General features: G+C 49.7%; 7 protein-coding genes across 7 annotated transcripts; 4 read left to right on the top strand and 3 right to left on the bottom strand.

Annotated features, from left to right (window-relative positions):
• Positions 1-1,314: 1,314 nt before the first annotated feature.
• Positions 1,315-4,674, top strand: M436DRAFT_69544 (uncharacterized protein; the record flags this gene model as incomplete). The annotated part of the gene is made up of 3 exons (XM_013575702.1): positions 1,315-2,324; positions 2,364-2,537; positions 2,577-4,674. The coding sequence occupies 3 exons, from the start codon at positions 1,315-1,317 to the stop codon at positions 4,672-4,674; spliced, it is 3,282 nt and encodes a 1,093-aa protein (XP_013431156.1).
• A 1,383-nt stretch (positions 4,675-6,057) lies between these two features.
• M436DRAFT_60399 (uncharacterized protein) lies at positions 6,058-6,963 on the top strand (the record flags this gene model as incomplete). The annotated part of the gene is made up of 1 exon (XM_013575551.1): positions 6,058-6,963. The coding sequence occupies one exon, from the start codon at positions 6,058-6,060 to the stop codon at positions 6,961-6,963; it is 906 nt and encodes a 301-aa protein (XP_013431005.1).
• A 496-nt stretch (positions 6,964-7,459) lies between these two features.
• Positions 7,460-10,378, bottom strand: M436DRAFT_27624 (uncharacterized protein; the record flags this gene model as incomplete). Its single annotated transcript, XM_013575124.1, has 1 exon — positions 7,460-10,378. A coding segment is annotated over one exon (2,919 nt), but the record flags the coding sequence as incomplete, so codon positions are not given.
• A 1,618-nt stretch (positions 10,379-11,996) lies between these two features.
• On the bottom strand, positions 11,997-13,362 carry M436DRAFT_69546 (uncharacterized protein; the record flags this gene model as incomplete). Its single annotated transcript, XM_013575703.1, has 2 exons — positions 11,997-12,214; positions 12,267-13,362. 2 exons carry the CDS (start codon positions 13,360-13,362, stop codon positions 11,997-11,999), a joined length of 1,314 nt encoding a protein of 437 aa, XP_013431157.1.
• Positions 13,363-14,269: 907 nt separating this feature from the next.
• M436DRAFT_60402 (uncharacterized protein) lies at positions 14,270-15,934 on the top strand (the record flags this gene model as incomplete). Its single annotated transcript, XM_013575552.1, has 4 exons — positions 14,270-14,756; positions 14,808-15,633; positions 15,692-15,816; positions 15,870-15,934. 4 exons carry the CDS (start codon positions 14,270-14,272, stop codon positions 15,932-15,934), a joined length of 1,503 nt encoding a protein of 500 aa, XP_013431006.1.
• Positions 15,935-16,209: 275 nt separating this feature from the next.
• Positions 16,210-17,473, top strand: M436DRAFT_39210 (Sir2 family protein; the record flags this gene model as incomplete). Its single annotated transcript, XM_013575505.1, has 2 exons — positions 16,210-16,627; positions 16,698-17,473. The coding sequence occupies 2 exons, from the start codon at positions 16,210-16,212 to the stop codon at positions 17,471-17,473; spliced, it is 1,194 nt and encodes a 397-aa protein (XP_013430959.1).
• A 306-nt stretch (positions 17,474-17,779) lies between these two features.
• Positions 17,780-19,105, bottom strand: M436DRAFT_60404 (uncharacterized protein; the record flags this gene model as incomplete). Its single annotated transcript, XM_013575553.1, has 1 exon — positions 17,780-19,105. One exon carries the CDS (start codon positions 19,103-19,105, stop codon positions 17,780-17,782), a length of 1,326 nt encoding a protein of 441 aa, XP_013431007.1.
• Between the last annotated feature and the right edge of the window lie 237 nt (positions 19,106-19,342).

Here is a 19,342-nt window from a genome sequence, read left to right on the forward strand (position 1 = left end):
CTGGACAACCTGGAATATGCGTCAGGGTCGCTACAGAAGCATTGTAGTGTTGGTGGCAATTTTTGAGCTCGACGCGCTTGGACTTTCCTTGTACCAACCACCTCAAGTGAGATCATACTCTCGAACCAGCCCCTTCATAAGACGTCGCATCGTTGCGCCGCTTCTCGTCATCGAACTTTTCAAGCTAAGATTCTGCTGCATGCATCCTCAGACGCGGACCGACAACCTTAGTCGAACAATGACCAAATTTTCTACTGGGCGACTCGATTAGGTCAACAGAAAGTTTTTCCAGAAGATCGAAGATGAACCATTCTCTTGTAGAGGCTATAGGTGAATTTCCAATGTCGAGACTCGAGACTAATTGCGCCGCGTGGGTTTTGACGGATAGCCGCCTGACTATAAAACCGTTATCGATCGTTCCTCCCTTTCGGCTTACACCTCCTCGTAACTTCTTCCATATCGAAACGTCGATGTCAGCTTCTGGTCTGAATTATCCTTAACCCTGAACCAGTGGCGGTATACCAACGTACGCTCTGCATGGTGGAAGTTTGCGTTCGATGACGGTGGCAGATGGGTGTTCCCTAAACACGGTAGGACCTCGGAATCATCTCGATCCTCAGGCAGCAGCTTGGGAGAAGCTGTTGCCCTATTCGCATGATGGTCCTACGTTGCGAGAGCAAGTATCATCAGCAGTCACCGGCCGGCTCCGTCAACGCAGATGCCCTGTCGCAACAGGCTCGCCGTTCGAGCTACAAGTCTGTGAAGTCTAATCATGAAGAATCGTCAGCTCTATACTCTGGTCGTCCGATGATACATTCTCGAAGTACCGGGAGCTGTCTCACATCGTGACCGCCGTGCCGAAGATCGATTCACAGTTGTTCTACTGAAGTCCATCTCAGCCAACTTGAGTACTGAGTCGCTCTCTGGACATTGAGGCTGGCTTTGTTCAAGACCGTCATCCGCGATTACTAGGGCTACTAAACGTTCAATTATTTCTAGGTTATATCTAGACCTACTAACCAGAACACAAGTATGATACTTGTATGCGTATGCACTGCGTATGTTCGAGAAGTTTCACCGTTGGCCTCTGAGCCGTTGGAGTTGACTATCGTCCAACGGTCAACATCCCATGAACTATTAACATGGATTGGTCCAGCCGTTCGAGCATCCTGTCATTGCCGAGTCACCCATAAGATTACATGTCAGTCCCGGAGATTGAACCAGCTGAATCTGCTGTTGTTCTTCACCTGTTTTCCCATGTGTCGACATTCCACATACCAGACAAACTTCTGACCTCAGCCGGGATCGACACAAATGGCATCCGCTGCGTCGACAGTGCCTACTCAAACACCTTACATTGTCTTCGATTCCAGGAAAGCTGGCCTGATCAGCATTGTGGAAGAAGAGCTACCGCAGGACGATCCATCACCATTAAGCTCAGCATCACCTCAACCTCCCACGTGGCGTAAAGTCGACTACTTCGGCAAATCAGATGACAGGAATGTCCACGGCCTTGGTGTCACATCTGCTGCTGGCACTTCATGCCCGTTGACAGGCAGCTTTGCCGAAATATCACCAAATCTTGGATCTTCAAAGAACACTTTATCAGGATGGGGCATGATACCACCACGTCAAAGAACCCCCTCCGAGATCAACACATCTCACAAAAAATCGTGGAATCAAGGACCACAAACGCTATCTCAGTTGTCGTCTGTGATTCCCGAGATCTCCGATGACGAGACATCACGGCAAGGCTCGATTGTTGAGCTTGAGATATATCTAAGGAAGGCATCCGTAGTCCAATCACAACCTGAAAAATGTGATGGGACGAATGCTGATCTTCTGGTCACAGAGGGATCAGATGTCCTGGGTCCTTTACACTCACCACTGACTCCATTGTCACCTTCCATTCGCACATCGGCATCCCCAAGAGCGTCTTCAGAGTGTCTTGGAAGGGCGTCCACCAACGACGACCAGTCTGCTCCTACTGCAACTACGCCCAAGCGTCCCCGTTTAGAGTCTCGTGGTGTCTTCAAGAAATTCAACAACTTCGCAGATCTGCATGCATTCTCCTTTGGCCAGACTCCAAAAGCTCGTAAGGAAAGTAGCACTGCTCCCGACCCTATGAGTATGGAAGGTGGTATTCAACGACCGTCATCGGCACGTACGAGCCTTGGGAGTAGCGTCCTTCACGAGGCTGTACAGGATGTGATGCTCGTCAATCCAATTACTGGTGAACGTAAAATGTCTGCAATTCGACCCACATCAGCAGGACAACTGGCTCGACCTGGCAGACTCCGACGGAGTTCTTCCGCTACTTCAATGTACACACTGGTCAGAAGGGACTCACTGGTGGGAGGCAGGCGTACACCGTCGACGGCATCTAGACCCAGTCTCTCTGCGAGAAACTCATCGACACGATCTTCTTTTGGCATCCGGTCTGCAACGTCCACACATGACGCACATTCTCAAACTCTGTCGTCCATCGGTGGTCAACAAAACCGCCATGCCTCGACTTCAGCTTCAACACGGCAACTGTCTAGTGCTTCGAACGCCCGCACCGCATCAAACGCAAGGACTTTGTCTTCCTCCTACGCCCGTACTATGTCTGGTACACGGACTATGTCTTCATCCACATGGTCACGAACGATGTCGACTTTTTCGAGAGCCTCATCTACAGCTTCCATGACAACGTATGATGCGGAGTCTGCAAGGCTTGAGAACGACCCTATACAAAGCGATCGCGTCGACGCAGAGACAGGACGAGAGTCATCTTTCTTTGTTCCTCTACTTGGCCATTTTCAATGGAACAAATCAGACTCTGCAGTAGCTCTCCCCACTCAAGAGTCTAAGCCCGCCTACCAGGAAGCCTTGGCTGATGTAGAAGAAGATCCTGACTTTGTAGAAGTTGAGATCGAACCAAAAGCAGGATCAATAGGAAGACGGACCTCGCTACTTGCAAATATCTTCACCAACAAGGACATCGATGTGGATCCCGATCTCGAATTCGAACCTTCTACCTCGGAAGCGGACATCAAACAAGGAATTGCAAAGGCTCGGGGCGAGAGAAGTCGGCGCAAGATGATCTACTCTCGCAACGTTGCAGTGACCTCTATTGCTGCAGTCAATGCACTCGGCGTCGCATTATCATTTGGACTGTTTAGCGTCTGGTACGCTGTTGTTCCTTTGATACTACTAGCACCCCTTCTCAGGTCAGCTATGGTGTTCAACTTGCTTGGCAATCACGCATATGTGAAGGCAAGGGCGCTACTGGAACCTCATGAAAATGAAGAAGCAGCCAAGGTCCCCATCATGGACTATGCTACCGTCGTGTCCTTTTCCAATGAGAGCTCCGAAGATATTCAAAGCACTCTAGACTCTGTGGTAGATCAGAAAGACGTTGACATGCATAAGAACTTACTGCTGATTACATGTAACGACAACGTTTGGAACATCGACCCCACTACCAAATCAACCACAAGGATTATACTTGAGAACATCCTCACTAGTATCGTCGACGAAGCAAAGTTCCAGATGCCGCGTAATGATCAGGAACCCGGCTTTGATACGATGTGGTGTAGAAGAGGCATTTACAGAGGCCTGCCATATGTCCTCATGGTCAAAGAGGGCGTCACAAAGAAAGCAGAAATCCTGGATCTGACTCGGAATTTACTTTACGCGTACAACCTTCGCAGAGAGTCATATTTCAATCCAGTCCCCTCTGTTTTCTTTGCTTGGTGCAAAGAATGGGCTGAGTTGCACGATTTTGCATCTTTCGATTTCTTGGTCAACATCGCTCCCGATACTTTGCTTGAAGAACATTGTATCTCACGGCTACACATGCACTCCCTGAAGCATCCCACCTGTGCAGGTGTCTTGAGTCGCGTCGAGATCGATTTTTGCTCTTCCAAATGGAGTCCTCTCAATCTCTTTAGCAACTCGCAATTGATGTATGATCAGGTCAGACATTCTCACCAGACGCAAATTATGCATAAGGCAAGTGTGGATGCAAATTCCTGCCAGATGATACGAATCTGTGAGGAGACGTGTGGTCTGCAACTCCTAAAGGACGCCAAAGAACGTCGGCCCGCTCCTATGAGCAACATGGTCAAACAAATTTGCTCATCTCTCGAGGAGGACGACATGACCTACGGAGTGCCAGAAATCAACATCATGCAAGCTGTTCGTGCAGTCACATATGCTCGCTCAGCCACCACATTTTCCGAATTCTTTGCACAACGTCAAAGAATTGCTTTCTCGACATGTGCCACAGACCTTGCTGTGATCTGCAATAGCCAGATGCACTGGTTCGAAAGACTATCATCTGCGGCTGAGTTGCTAGCTTGGTGCCTTCCTATAGTCTCTCTGGCTGTCATCACCAATTTCCTCAGATCAGCTGCATTGGCACAAAATATTCCTGTTTTGATTGTGCTCAGCGCTATCTTTGTGTCGCCATGGCTTTATGCAACCATCACTGCAATGCGGTTGTCTCAGTCATGGGATGCACGCTTGCGCTACGTTCTCGGCTTTGGAGTTCTGATCCTCACTGGTCCTTTTGTTGCCATTTATGTGGTTTTTTCGACGCTGTTGAATTTGCATCGTCTTCGTCCGAAACAACCCAAACGTAGACGTTCTTCTACTCGCGCTACACAAGTCCAACGTTCTAATGTTTAAGGCATACCACGTAAATTTGTTTTTGTTCTGTTTTTGCTTCTTTTGTTCTAGATACCCCATTTTGCCTGTTATGTGTATAGACTACACTTCTCAACAATGAGCTGTTCCTACTTGAATTTTTCTGTCTTTTCTATACTGTTTGCTTTTGAGGAAGGGGTCTGTTGTAAGTCTGTCGCAGTTCATGACAGATTTCCACATTGCTATCGAACAAAACTATCGTGCAGTCTCACGTCCAAGTAATGTTACCAGTATGCTCAGAACTGTAATTCTTGCACCTATTTTACGACTACAATCACACGGAGTCGGAGCTATCAGAATGAAGATAAGCCATAAATAGTAGGATTTCGAGAACCGATACGAGATGAGGTTTGCAAAAAGCCAGCCCTAACGCCAAGTCGTGCCCCAGAACGGCTAGACTCGACGCCCAGAGCAAGCTTTCATCCCAAATAGGCAGGTACCAACATCGAGCAAAAATTTCCTCCTTTCCGCCACCATAACACCCCTATATCACAAACAACAGACTCTCGAGCAAAAGAAGATGTACTGGTCAGTACGGGGGTCGAACCCGCGACCTTGGCGTGCCATGTATCGGAGGATATTAGCACCACGCTCTAACCAACTGAGCTAACCGACCTGTTCGATGAGTTGTGCTTGAGTTGGAACGAATAGAAAGACTTAATCAATGTCCCGGGCGTGCGTGCGGAATCAGAACCTTTGTGGAGGACCAAGGAAGAACGAGTCCGAACATCTGAGCCTATCAGTTTGTGAAGACGTGGTGTTCCTTGTTTCAGTAATTTCGGTATCCAATGATCACTTTTCGGGTCAATGTCCGCCGCCACGCAAGCGAAAGCTCCTCCAGATTGTGTTTGTCCTCTTGTGTGAAGTGGTTAGCAACATTAGCAACATCGACCAGTCTCAGAGCGAGGTGACGCAGGCTTCAGCTTCCTGCCAAACGCATAAACCTGGATCACAGTCTCACTCTGCTGATAACGAGCTATAATGAGACCAAAACGGTCATGCTGTTGATGTCTTTGTTGTTGTCCAATGCCCATGTGGTGAAGCATGTCGCGAAAATTTTGGTTCGACTCTCATGAGCAGATGATGGAGTCTTAACGCCAACACAGAATCTGAGACCGATCCTTGCTCGGACGACTTGGAAGCGGCTGACCATGGGTTCCGGAAAACCAGACAGGATACATTTGGTGGGCTGCGATGAAACCGAGACATGCAAATTTGCTCTTTGTGAGCTCAGTGTCTCTAGAATACGTTTCTTGTCATGGTGAGAAGATATAACACTCGCAGATATGTCCTGTGAAGCTGTGAGCATCAAGGGCAGACAGACTTGCCAGCAGCTCTCTAACTCGATAAAACTTCCTTCACACCATGAGATCCCATCTCGCTACACTCGTTCTGGTCCTGCTGGTCGGCATAATCAAGAACGGTGCATCTGGAACGTCTGTACACGCAAGCATCGCGCGTCCCAAGGTGACATTCTCAACTCAAGACAGCTCGGCTCACTTGGATGATATCCACCATCTGGAATGTCAGCTGAGCATTTCCCGTCAGCACGACACACTCAACACTCTTCGATGCAAAGCGCAATCCATCGCAGGAACCTTCGGCAAAGACTTGTACCTGCTAAACAAGAATACTCTGAAAGCTTGCACTCAAATCTACAAAGACATGGTCGAATCCGAGGCACGCGGTTACCGCGCCAAGCTGGGCGACTGGGCTCCATATATCTTCAACTCACCTGTCGAGCGCTTTGTGTCCGATGGTGCGGTCTTCCTGAATGGCTTGAAGCCTTTGAGACATGACGCACTAGAGCTGGCAAGCTTGAGCCAGCACAACATCTCAGAATGTGCATCGATGCTGGTCGGATTTTGTCAAGGAGAGTCTCAGCCGTGTGTGGGCAATGATGCCTTCGTGTCCCGCACGCGATCTTCCTTGGAGCTCAAAGCCTGTGATCAGATCGAGCCGCTGAAACATCTCGAACAGGCAGCAAGGGCGTGGTCAGAGGTGGCATATGACATCGAAGAGATAAGAAAGGTCTTCAGCTCGACCTGGGGGTTGGTCAAGGACTCGCAGGTGCAGGAGCAGAAAGCGTCCGAAGAGTGGGTGGCTAACGTGGTCGCGAAGTGGATCGCCATGCTGGAGGATCTGGTTGTGCGTACCAGAAAGCACAAAGGTGATGGCGAGGTTCCGGCAGGTACTCCGACCACCACTGAGGCATCTATCACGCTTCCATTGTTTTACGAACCTTTGCGCCAGGGTGTTTGGCGGCTTTGATTTGAGGGGATGATGATGTGAGACACGGAGCTCAGGGAATAGCGAGACAACGGGCGTCAGCCGAATTCGGGTGCAGCTATGGAAGATACAATCAAGACTTACAGACTTTTCGCAGGAAGGGGCGTAGGTCGACATATGAGAATAGATGGAGCTTTCCGATGAGGCAACTGTATCACCGGTTCATGGGAGGCAGCTTCTCGAATCAGAATTTAAACAAGTGTTTCATAAGAGCATAAAGAAGTGACAATTTACAAGCAAAGTATCTCATCTACTTCTTCTCATCGAAGTGAATACCTAATCCCTCGGAAGGTACTTCTGTAACAATCACAGGCGCGATAGCATCATCAACAGATTCCCTACTCTTTCCAGTTTCAGATGCAGGCCCAGATCCAGACGACAAAGAAGAAACCTCATGCGCGTCATCGAACGGACTTTCCACAACACCCTTCCCCCCTTTCTCCTCCTTGAAGTTCTTCCCGTCAATCACCTCCACAATTCCATGCACCACTGTCTCCTCATCTTTATCCCCTCCACCATTCCTAGTCAAGAAGAGGTCTCTACGGAAAGGCTCCAGAGTCTTGCGATGAGGCACAGGCTCTTCACTAGCCCACCTCCAACAGTTTCGGCAAAGTGCCAATGCTGTACCTTCTGAGAACGGAGTGATACACATGGCAGCAAGACCAATGACTGTATAACAGCAGACAAACAGGATCAAACAGATAGCCCAGTAAGGCAAGATCTCCATCGAGGCAAGAGTCACACAAAGCCAAGCTCCAAACGACCAAAACACGAAGCCGTGGATGAGGTAGATGGTAAACGTGTGAGGGAACAGCATAATCCAGACTCTGAGCGAGAGGAACCATTGGAATGAAGTCGACAATTCTGTCATCATCTGTACAGCACCAGCGAAGAGGATAGTGTTGAGGCGGGGCTCGAAGTAGGCCGGATACATCGAATCGACCTCGCCTTGAGCGGCGCCAGTCGCGATGTTAGGGTGAATGTTGCGTTCTCGTGTCATAAGTGTGTAAAAGCCACGATCTTCAAGGAAAGTCCAGAGAGGTCCTTGGATGATCAACACCCAGATCAGAGCAAAGGTTGGATAAAGATATTTAGGTCGTGCTTGTAGCCATGCTACATAGTTGTAGGTGACGTTAAGATCGGCGATGAGTAGGCCAACCCAGAAACAACTACCCCAGTTCATGGAGTACCAGTTCACGACGATGCACCAAGAGTAGAAAGCAAAACGCTTCCAGTGAGTCTTGATCTCACGCACCATCACTGCACCGAGCAGTGTCGTGTAACTGCATTGGAGTTGTACAGGAATCGTCCACAACACACCTACGCAGTAGTGGTTGACAATACCAGGAGCTTTGTTCGGAATTAAATAGCCAAGCTCCAGAATCTCGTTCATGAACCATCCGAAGTTGGGGTAGTTGGTGACCCATGGCCATGTGGACCAGGTTATAGACGGGAGCCATTCCAACTTAGCAGTTAGACCAAGTTCGATGAAGAAGTATTCCAGAGCTGCCACGACTATCGCAGGTATGACCATACGAGGTGCTCTGAGCAACATCTTCTTGGCTACATCAGCAAGATTTCCGGTACGCAGGAAGTTTTGGGCCAAGAAGCGGGTCGAAGTAGTGAAGAATGGACCAATCCAAATAGGGTTCAGCAGGATGGGTGTGGCCGACCAGCGTGAGTACAATTCTGACTTGTAGTGTCTACCATAGCCCAGACCACCGGCATAGGGAATGAATGTGAGCGTAAAGTGGATGAGAGTGACACCAATACATGATATCGCAACAAGTCCAGCAAGATAGTCAATACGCTTAGGAGGAGCCGAGGTACGAGGTGGCAGAGTAGGACTCGCGGCAAGCGTCGAATGACTAGGCACTTCATGTGCAGTGACGATGGCTGTCTTGAGCTTCTCGCTGGACTCAAGAGACTTTCTTTCAAGCACTCTGATCTCAACAGATTCTCGGATAGTCTCAGGACTCTTGATCGGCTTGCTGAAGTTGATCTCTGGAGTAGGACAGACGAGCGTGTGGCCATTGCTGGACCAACCATCACTGCCAGTGGAAGGACTTTCCCTTAGTGACTTGGTATGACTGAGTGGAACACCAAATGGCACGGCATTATCTTGAGCCATCTTGTTACGAAGCATTGCCATGTCAATGAAGTCTGTTGTGCTTGGTACTCTGGACATTGCTGGTGTCCTGGCTTCCCAGGGTGTGGTTACATTTGACGATGATGCTTCTGCAGTGGTACACTTGTAATCCCACTTCGACTTGGCGGCTCCGACACTACCGAGAGTCGAGCTGGAGGCTGATCGAGCCATGTGGAGTTTGTCGTTGCTGCTTGCTGATGGCAGTGGCTCTAGCGCATGCTCTTCAGCCTTGCCCTTCTTCGAGGAAAGCTTATCCCATGGTCTTCTGCGGAAGAGTACATTGAGGAGCGCAATGACACCGAAAAATGAGGAAGAGCCGGCGACAATGCCCGAGGGCAACTGCCACTTTTCGTTTCTAGGAGGCTCCTTCCATGCTTTAAGCGAAGCGGATGTGTAGTTTGTCGATGTTCTCAGAGTATTATCGTCAACGTCACATGCCATAGCAAAATTGCATCGCGTGTCAAACTGTTGTTGCTGTGCGGTGGTCGTGACAGAGGAGTTGAAGAATGCTCTAACCCAGGCAACACTGGCGATCGAGCGGTTCTTTGGAGGTCCTTGCATCCATTCGGAATCACCGGTAGACCAGTGCTTGAAGCTCAACGGCATAGGCTCTGTAGGGAACGACTCCTTCTTGTGCACGATTGATCGAGTTAGATTTTCTGCAAGAGTGAAGTTGACATGTTCCTTGGTCCAGTCCATGCGAATAGTAATAAAGTCCCATGGATTGACAGCAGACAGGCTGTCGGAGCCTTTCTCCAAGGCCGTGTAGTTCAAGCCATACTCTTCTGAGGGATACTCACCGTTGAGGAGAGTGGTGATTCGAGCGTTCTCAGGGTTGTCGTTGTTCAGCATATCAATCTCCATGGAGCTTGTCTTGTTGAAGTGGAGCATCATCGACAGTGCGGAACCACCAGTCCAAGGTCCTGATCCTCGGACAGAGGCACGGAAACTGCCATGGAGGATGTCTTGTCGTTGCGATTTGATGGAACCGCCGTCAACGACGTGTTCTTTCGTGCTCGGATTTACGAAGAGATTTAGAGCCTGTTGTGTTTCCGAGGAGGTGGATATCAGACTGTTGCCAGCAACAGCACCTTCACGGTACAAGCTATTCCATCCCTTCTCGGCCTTGTGTGCGTAGGACTGTACTTGAAATATGTTCTCCGGAATTTCTTGTGTTTCGTTGAAATAGACGATGATTGAATCGGTGAACACCTGCTTCGTGGAACTATCATAGAAGCCGCAGGCACAGGAGTCAGAAGCAGCAGCTTCGATTAGAGTGCCTGCTCCAACGAGAAAGTACAGGAACGACCGCATGATGTCATGCAAAGAGTGGTCAAATGAAGAGGAGTACAAGATGCTGTGAAGAAGTTCGCTGGGGACGTTGACGCCTGGTACAATGATAACCTATACCAAATGACTGATGCGGGATATATCTGCCCAGCCAAAATGTCCATGCCAATGGGCGCTATGCATGTCTATGGATTCGGTTGGGTGGAGGACACAATCCCCGTTCATGGTGGATGTCGTTCTTCTCCGTAGAGCGAAGATCTAGTGCCGCGGCAATGTAGTCCATCTAGCGTCTCAATTTACCTTCAGAGTTTATGTGGTAGTATCGAGACGAAGCCGCCCAATCGTCCGAAAAGCCACTAGGGCTCAGAAGGTGGACCCAACCAGAACCGCAGACCATACACGGGTCCAATACATCTGCTAGAGAAATCGCCTCAGAACATGGATTGGCCTGGGAGATTTGGAAAATGTCCGAAGCGTGTGCAGTGTGGTTTCATGCTGCGTGATTATCCGGACCAGTGTGCATGTTTCAAAGCAGGTACGCTTCTGTAGACTGCAGTGAAGCGTGATGACAGTTGTGTCATGCAGGTATACAAGGATATCCCATCCATGTCGACATGAGCATCCTGCCCTGTCTTCTGGTTGGACGATAACATGTTGATCTACCACATTTTGCGAAGAGACTGTGTGCTGTCAAGACGTTATTGCTTCCAGACAATTGATGAGATGAGCCGCCTCGCTAGACCGGACGTCAAAGTGGCAGCTTTGGAGAGGCGTATGGCCGGAAACGTCCATGGTGGAGTAGATGGTTCCCTGGCGATCTTCCAAAAGATCTCAAGGACCCACAGTCGAATGCAGGTACGCATGTGTCGGCTCCCCAGACCGGCGAACTGCCAGAATCTGTTCTTATCAAGTTGTCGCGTTCAATTGACCCTTGAACCCTTCTTATCTCGGGGTCAAGCGGGAAGAGCGAGAGACCATGACGCGAGGCAGATCTTCGACAAATCGATCATGTCGAAGCCCACGCTCGTTCAGACACCGGATTTCTAGATTGATCTCTGTGACTGGATTGATGCATACCGGACGTTGAGCGATTAGCGGAGATTGTTGGAATCTGGTTGAAGGAGGCTGGGAGCACAGGCTGCAAAGATCCTCGGCAGTGACGTTGGCATCCGAAACCTTGTTCCTTATCATGGGATCTTCCGCGTTTATGGCTCTCTTTACTCGGAGAACAGCTCCTTGCCCTTCTATACCATCTAAGATGACTGTTTACGGCCGTGTGCACAGAGATCTGTGCACCAAACAAGTACTGCCATTTTGAGGGATAAGAAATGTCCGAGATATGCACGATGCGGAGATTGAACATCGTTGATGCGGGTGGTCTACATTAATTTGGCGGCAAACACGGAACGACAGATAGCAGCATAACGTGATCACGAACGGTGGTCTTCACGCTCGCTGGACTCGAAGCAAATGGTCAGAGTACGATACTGAAAGTTGCAGGAGGTCAAATTCGAAACTTGAAACTAGTGAAATATAGAAATCATCCTCCTAGTGCGAGCTGTAGACTCAACACATATCAAGTTCTGCTCCACTCAAAGAGGTGTCTGGCGAACCAGGTAGATGTCCTCTCGATTGTCCAGTAAAATGCCTCGGCAAATGCAGCCGTCAGACCGAGATAAGAGATGAAGGCCACGGCATTTGCAGAAGCCACGGACATGTTCCTCAGCACATGAAGAGCAACGAAAACTCTAAGACTGACAACGTAAAGCATTAAGGATTGAGCCACGTAGATACCTAAGCCTTGTTAGTATCATGAAAGATGTGTAATGCCGCTGCAAGTACTTACTGAGTGATCTTTTCCCGACTTGGACTAACAGCCTTGATGAGAAGACCGATCTCAAACGGCTTGACATCTCGAAAAGGAAGAGGATACCGACTACGATCAGGTAGTCATCCAATCTGGCATAGGCTTGATCCTTGTTGAAATTGCGAGTGGTCAGCCCTTGAGTGAGATGGAGACACGGATGGAGAGCCAGCTCTGCGCGAAGATGCTGAGGCAATGCGGCCACCCAAAGGTATTTCATGACAAGGCCCGCAACAACAGACAGGATGGCCAGTATCCAATAGGGGAAGCTGACGCTTTCACTGATTTTGATTCCGCGATTCAAACGTGCGCGGAGGTCTTGGTTTTGAGACAAGTCAGCGATGAAAAGTCCAGCCGCTGAGTACCACCCCCAAGAGTTGAACCAGAAAGATCCGATGCTGAACATCGTGATGGCCTGGACATGCCAAGAAGCTCTTGTGAATGGAAGGATGACCATCGCGATATATGTGGTATAGCTTTGCGAGTAGATCAATGATGGGGCCCACATGGTTGCACCTGGAAATGCTTGATTCGCCATCTGTTTTCCGAAATCGCGGACAACCCATAACACATCCCAGATCGTGTTGAAGGATGCTAGAGCGTTGGATGGCATAGTAGGTACGGCGAGATCAGGGTTCTTCAGAGCTTGTGCAGCCAGATCGATGTAGACTGTGCTGGTCGAAGAAAAGATTGAGATGGAGAAGGCCAAAGCAAAGGCGAGCGGAATGCCAATGCGTAGAGGTCGAGTCAACAGCGAGCGAGCGAATGCTTTGGCAGTGGGCTCTTGCAGGAAGCTGATACAGATAGAGCGTGCTGATAGTATGATGAAGAAAGAAGATATCAGGCTCTCGTTCCAGAAGAGCGCGGAGAAGACCTTGCGAACGACGACTTGATGAGCTGGACCTGCCATCTCATTGGTGACCACTGCTGGGACAAAGGTCTTGAGGAATAGCCAGAGGAAACTCTCGACGGCAAGAATTCCGCGAAGACCATAGAGATAGTCTTGTTGCTGTGTAGTTGTCGAGACCTTGGAGGAGAACGTATCTCTGAAGGATACGAGTAACTTGTTATGTGCCATGGTGATTTGCAATGAGACTCAGGCGTATTGGAGGAGTTGTCAAGTTCGAGACTCTCACAGGATATCTATCCTGCTACTACCTACCTCGATTGGGTCCGCATAGCTGCAGACACCCTGATTACTCGACAGCGGATATCGCGCCCGCCTATCGATCTACGACCCACTTGTGAATGCCCGTTGTGATTGACTTCGGGGTGCATACCCTAGTCTTCGGACATTGAAAATTTGCAATGTTCAAGCATCTGGAATATGCAAGCAGCAGCAACAAGGGTGATCGCTTGCATCCTGGGGATGAGTAACATAGTCTATGCGAAGCCTGCAGTAGACGAGAAGTCAAACCAATATCATGGTGCGCTGGTTGGCTTGCATTCGTTGAAAAATTCCCCGAGCCGCACTATACTTGGCAGCCATAGTCGGAGCCGCGTACAACCGACACGCCGTGATCCACCCCGACAATCACATTGAGCAAGCGCTTCAACTTCTTCCATCCACATGCAGCCCTGACATGTCAGAGCATGGTATCTGAGATCGCTCGTGGCTTCTCAACAACCACTGATGCTGGTATGTGGAGATCTGCAATGCACTCCAGATGGTTTCGGGAATCCGCATAGCGGCTCGTAGGCGACGACGTGCAGTCAGTGAGGACGAAAGTCCGACGCTGTCCTCAGATTGTGCTTTCTGGAGGTCGGAGAATTGAATCCTCTGGATTGAAAGGTAGGCTACTCGGGTACAGCTAATATCTCATCCGTTTGTCGTGATCGAGCATTTATCACTTCTTCGATCTGGGTATCAAGTCTCTTCCACTCTTTCAGTCATTCGCTCCTTCTTGATCTATCTCCAAGCATCTCCTCAAATCATCTTGTATCAATCTTCTTGCACCAATATTATCCATACCGTTGCTTTCAGCATGTCCAAGACCATGGGCGTCACATCTGTTGAGATGCCATCTCCTCAGATGACCACATCGTCTTCACTACGACGACTGAGCATGGGCATTCAAGGTCTTATCGCTCGGCTGTCAGAATGGTTGTTCGATTGGACCCCTTTCGTCCTGGTATCCACCTACTACATCGCTTCAACTGCAGTATATACATCAGCCACCGAAGGAACCATCAAGGTCTTCTACTTCGTCTACATGGCTGTCAACTTCTACATTGCCATGTGTACGGTGATCGAAGCGTTTCTCGGCATCTCCCCTCTTCGCGAAGCTAGGCAGGCAGCCTATGAAGTTGATCAGGATAGCTCCCAATTTCCAACGCCCGACGACAAGCTTCCAATCATCGACATTGTGATCGTGGCATATCTACCCAACGAACAGGACATCGTCAAGGATCAAGTGTGTTATGCTTTGGATGAGCTGGCCTATCCTCGCAACAAGCTGAGAATCAACCTTGGTAAATTGTTCTACTTCAACTCAGAAGCATGGCCTGACTGACGGTATCTAGTCTACAACACGCCAAAACCAATCGAACCTCTGCAATCTGAATTGACAGAAATGGAGAAACAATACCCACAACTCACCGTCACCAATGTCCCGGGTTCCAAATCTAAAGCCGATAACCTCAACTACTTTTTCAAGTCCAACACTGGCGCTGATATCATCGCCATCTTCGACTGCGATCACTTCCCACACCCCTACAACCCTCGTTGGGCCGCTGAACGCTTCATGAAAGACTCTTCGGTAGACATCGTTCAAGGCCGTTGTGTGGTATACAACACCAACGAGACCTTCTTTACCAAGATGATCGCCATCGAGTTTGACAAGATCTATGCAGTTTCTCACCCAGGACGCAGTCGACTATTCAACTTTGGCTTGTTCTGTGGCAGCAATGGATACTGGAAGGCTGATCTTCTCAAGGGACATCAGATGCATGGACACATGTTGTGCGAAGATATTGATTCAGCATTGCGTGCTTACGGTGAGGGCAAGAAAGCCGTTCACGATATGAATGTCTTGTCGTACGAGATGGCACCAACCAACTTTGCAGCGTTTTGGAAACAACGCATGAGATGGGCACAAGGCTGGACTCAGGCTTCGCTGCGCCATATGCCCTTGATCTGGAACAATCCTCCTGACAAGAAGAGGGCTGTGAGTGAGAGATTTGGTGTGCTGTCTCTGCTGTTTGTCAGAGAGATCAGTTATTATCTGGTCACTCAGCACACTTGCCTGCTTTTGTCTTTTATCATTACCGGCTGGCCGAAGAACCCGGCAGACCTTGTCAAGTTGATCTTCTTCCGATACCCGATGGCCGAATGGTTCTTGTTTGCAACGTAAGTCTCCATTGACCATAAATCAAAGAATGACTCTAGTACTGACCATTGTCAACAGTGTCGTTTGTCTCATCTTCACACTTGCGATCACGCAAATGGCTCGATCAGAATTCACGACTTTCTGGATGATGATTCTGTTTTCAATTGTTTATACACCTTACCTTATCTTGATGGCTACTATGGGTACGTACCAGATTCGCTACAGACACTACCACATTTCTCTAACTCTTGGACAGGACTGTATGGCCATGCACGACAGATTATTGGGTATAGCAAATGGAACGCTACGTCTCGCAAATGAGGAACTATGCACTTGTTCTGTTCTAATCATCTTGTCATATAATGAAGTCTACCTTTCTTCTCTCTTTCATGTTCATCAGTTACGTCCCAGAGCATGCTCAAGACCAAAATGTGACCCTGGCCGCAGTCGCGGAATTGATCCCGGAAGCAAGTCCATGACGTAGTCAAAACCTTTTGTCCAGACCAAGTCCAAAAAGCATAACAGTCCCTTTCAATCTCAGGGATATCCAGTAGCAGGAACCGTCGCGTGGAAGAAGAGCAAGGGAGATAGTAGACATGGTCGGCCAATTGATGCGGATCCCATACACGGCACCGCTCCCAGCACCCACAATCATCCCGTCGGCCGCAGCTTCCGTGTCTGGTGCAATCGCCGCCCTGACCGACTTTCTCACATCCACGACGCCACAACAACAAGCAAAGTCCAAAGACAAGACTGTGTTGCTCACTGGAGCGGGTATCTCTGTCGCGTCTGGTCTTGCCGATTACAGAGGTACTAAAGGCACCTACACTCTCAACAAGACTTATCGACCAATCTACTTTCACGAGTTTGTCGCCAACCATGCAGCGAGAAAACGATACTGGGCGCGCAGTTTCCTGGGCTGGACGAATTTGAACAAATCCAAGCCGAACGCTGCGCATAGGGCAGTAGCCGATCTAGGGCGTATGGGATATTTGTCTAGTGTCATCACTCAGAGTATCTACACCCACACTCGACCAAGAGAACTGGAAAGAGTGGTCAAATGACTGACAAGCAACAACCACAGACGTCGATTCCTTCCACCCACAAGCCCACCCTTCAATCCGCACTCTCGAGCTACACGGCTATTTGCGAAGTGCAGTCTGCACCACCTGCCGCACAGAATACGATCGCCAACTCTTCCAAAATGACCTCGCGAACCTCAACCCAGCATGGAGTGATTTCCTCAACGAAATGCTCGCTTCAGGAGCCCTGACCACCGAAAACCCAGACGAAAGACGAAGGTTAGGACTCAAAACAAATCCAGACGGTGATGTGGATGTGCCCGGTGTGGATTATGCTACGTTTAGGTATCCGGCGTGTCCGAGTTGTCTGGCGAATCCGGGAAAGGATAAAGAGGGGAAGAAACATGTGGTGGAGGTTGATGAGGATGGTGCGTGGAAGCATGGCAACTCAACAGCAGGGATCCTGAAACCAAACGTGATTATGTTTGGTGAAAGCATCCCTGACACGACCAAGGTTGCCGCTGAGAAGGCCATTGATGAAGCTGCCAGAGTGCTCGTACTCGGCTCCTCGCTAGCCACATACTCAGCCTGGCGATTGGTAAAAAGAGCAAGGGAACAAGGCATGCCGATCGGCATTGTGAACATTGGCGGTGTCAGAGGTGAAGATCAATTCTTTGGGCACTTGTCTGCGAACAACACTGGAAAGGAAGGATTGAGGTGTGCGCATATCTTGGAGGAAATGCTGCCGAGTCTTGTGACCCAGCTGGGACAGAGGGGACCTGCTTCTCTTGGATCTGCTGCGACGGCGAGACCTTTTGTGCCTGCGCCGTGGGCATGAGATATATCCCGGATTCAGTCTTGAACATCTCGGACATCAAACACCTGCTCAGATCGACATTCTGAGAGCCTTGTCTGGAGACATATGTCGAACATCCATCTGCCTCGCATATGCTTGCGGATTTTGGCCTACTAGCGATTGACGAACACCCTTCTGAAGAGATTGTACAGGGTATGATCACCACGCAACACATACTCGGTGATAGAAGCTATCGTCACGAGAAAACACAGTCTGTTTGGGTAGCTTGTTGTTGCGAGCAATTCATTCTCGCAAGAGGAATGATTATATACATACTGCATTACTGTGCTACCAAGCAGCTGTCCACTCTTCAGAACTCTGCAGCAGCGTATCCATGGACAATCCAGCTACAGCATTGCTCACTCGTTGCTTCTCCGTACTCACTACTTGACGCTCAAGCCGTATCATTGCTTCCAACTCTTCCTTCATACCCAAGACCAAGTCGTTCAGACACTTGAGCATAATAGCCAAGGATGACTCTGGAGCCTCTTCATTTGTGCTCGAGGGTGCTGATGGCAGCATTTCAACTTCTCGCTCCACCAACCGTAAACGCTGTGTAATCGAAGCATGTGTGTGATGCCAATCCTGAGGCAGAGGCCCTGAGAAGATATGTGCCCTGTCCTGCTCAGTCGCCTCAGCTGCCCATTCCGAGAAATCGTGCACCAAGGCCGTATATTTGCTTTCGGGAGCTGAGAGCATCATGAGCTCGTTGAAGCAGCCGCTTAGGCTCTGTATCATTTCCGCAGCTTCGGGGTGTACTTGTGCTCCTTGGACACCCAGCCATTCTGCTATAGCAACCAGATTTCCTTGCTCTTGGAATATGCGCTCTTGCTCTCGTATCTGTCCCACCTCTTCCTGAGCCGCTTCGAATTCTGTCTGTAGTGCTCTTTTGGCGCTCTTCTCGTAGCTGCGAAGGTTTGGCTCGGCTGCTTCGTGGAGGATGGAGAGATATAGAAGTTCGGATTGCAGTTTTGTGGTTTCGAAGACGGCGCCGGATTGGACAGCTTTCACTTCAGCTGATGGAGCGGCTCGAGACGATGGAACTGGCGGTTTGGGCAAGGTAGTTTTGGCAGGACTGTAGTGTTGTTGGAGCGTGTTGAACGCCGGTCTTGAGGTGGAGGGTTCGAGGTTGGGTACGCTTGAGGTAGGAGCTGGTCGAACAAGACGTCTGACCAGAGGCTTGACGGGGTCTGCACTGCTCCTGACAGAGATCGGGGTCGATGGGTCGGAAGGAGTAGCGAGCCTAGAGGTCGAAGCTGTGGTGGTCGAGCTTTGCGATCGAAAATGTCTCGCCGTCGAAGAAAGCGTGGCAGACCGCTTCAAGGCCGAGTCTGTAGTGCTCGAGGCTGCGAGAGTCGAGGTGCTGGCTGTGCGAGAATGCGACGGTACACGCGGTTTCGCAACGGTGCCTACTGAAGAGGCAGGTACTCGAGTTGACAGCGTTCGTGAGGGAGCGACCAATCCCGACCTCGTCGAAGTAGCAGTGGTAGATGTAGGTGCTTGGGATATTGGACGGCTGCGGATGGACTGGGGAGCTGAAGGAGGTGGCATAGCGGCCTTCTCTTCCTTTGCTCTCGTTCGAATACCCGTGGTCGGTTTCGCCAGACTAGACATTGGCAAGCTCGAGGTAGAGACGTCTTTTATCTTGACTGAACGAGGCGTCAGCTGTGGAAGCTGACTTCTCTTCTGCACTGTGGTGTCATTGTCTACCAAGTCCTACACCATCTCAGCGCTGTTGGAGAGTTGAGTGGCCATAGGACGCTACCTCGGGGTTTGTCGCTGTCCTCACAGGACGTCGGATAGAGGGCATCCGCGACGACATGGTCTATCTTCCAGCTGCCAATGGCTGGC

The sequence above is a fragment of the Aureobasidium namibiae genome (assembly GCF_000721765.1).
Source record: "Aureobasidium namibiae CBS 147.97 unplaced genomic scaffold scaffold_2, whole genome shotgun sequence".
Classification (NCBI taxonomy): Eukaryota; Fungi; Ascomycota; class Dothideomycetes; order Dothideales; family Saccotheciaceae; genus Aureobasidium; species Aureobasidium namibiae.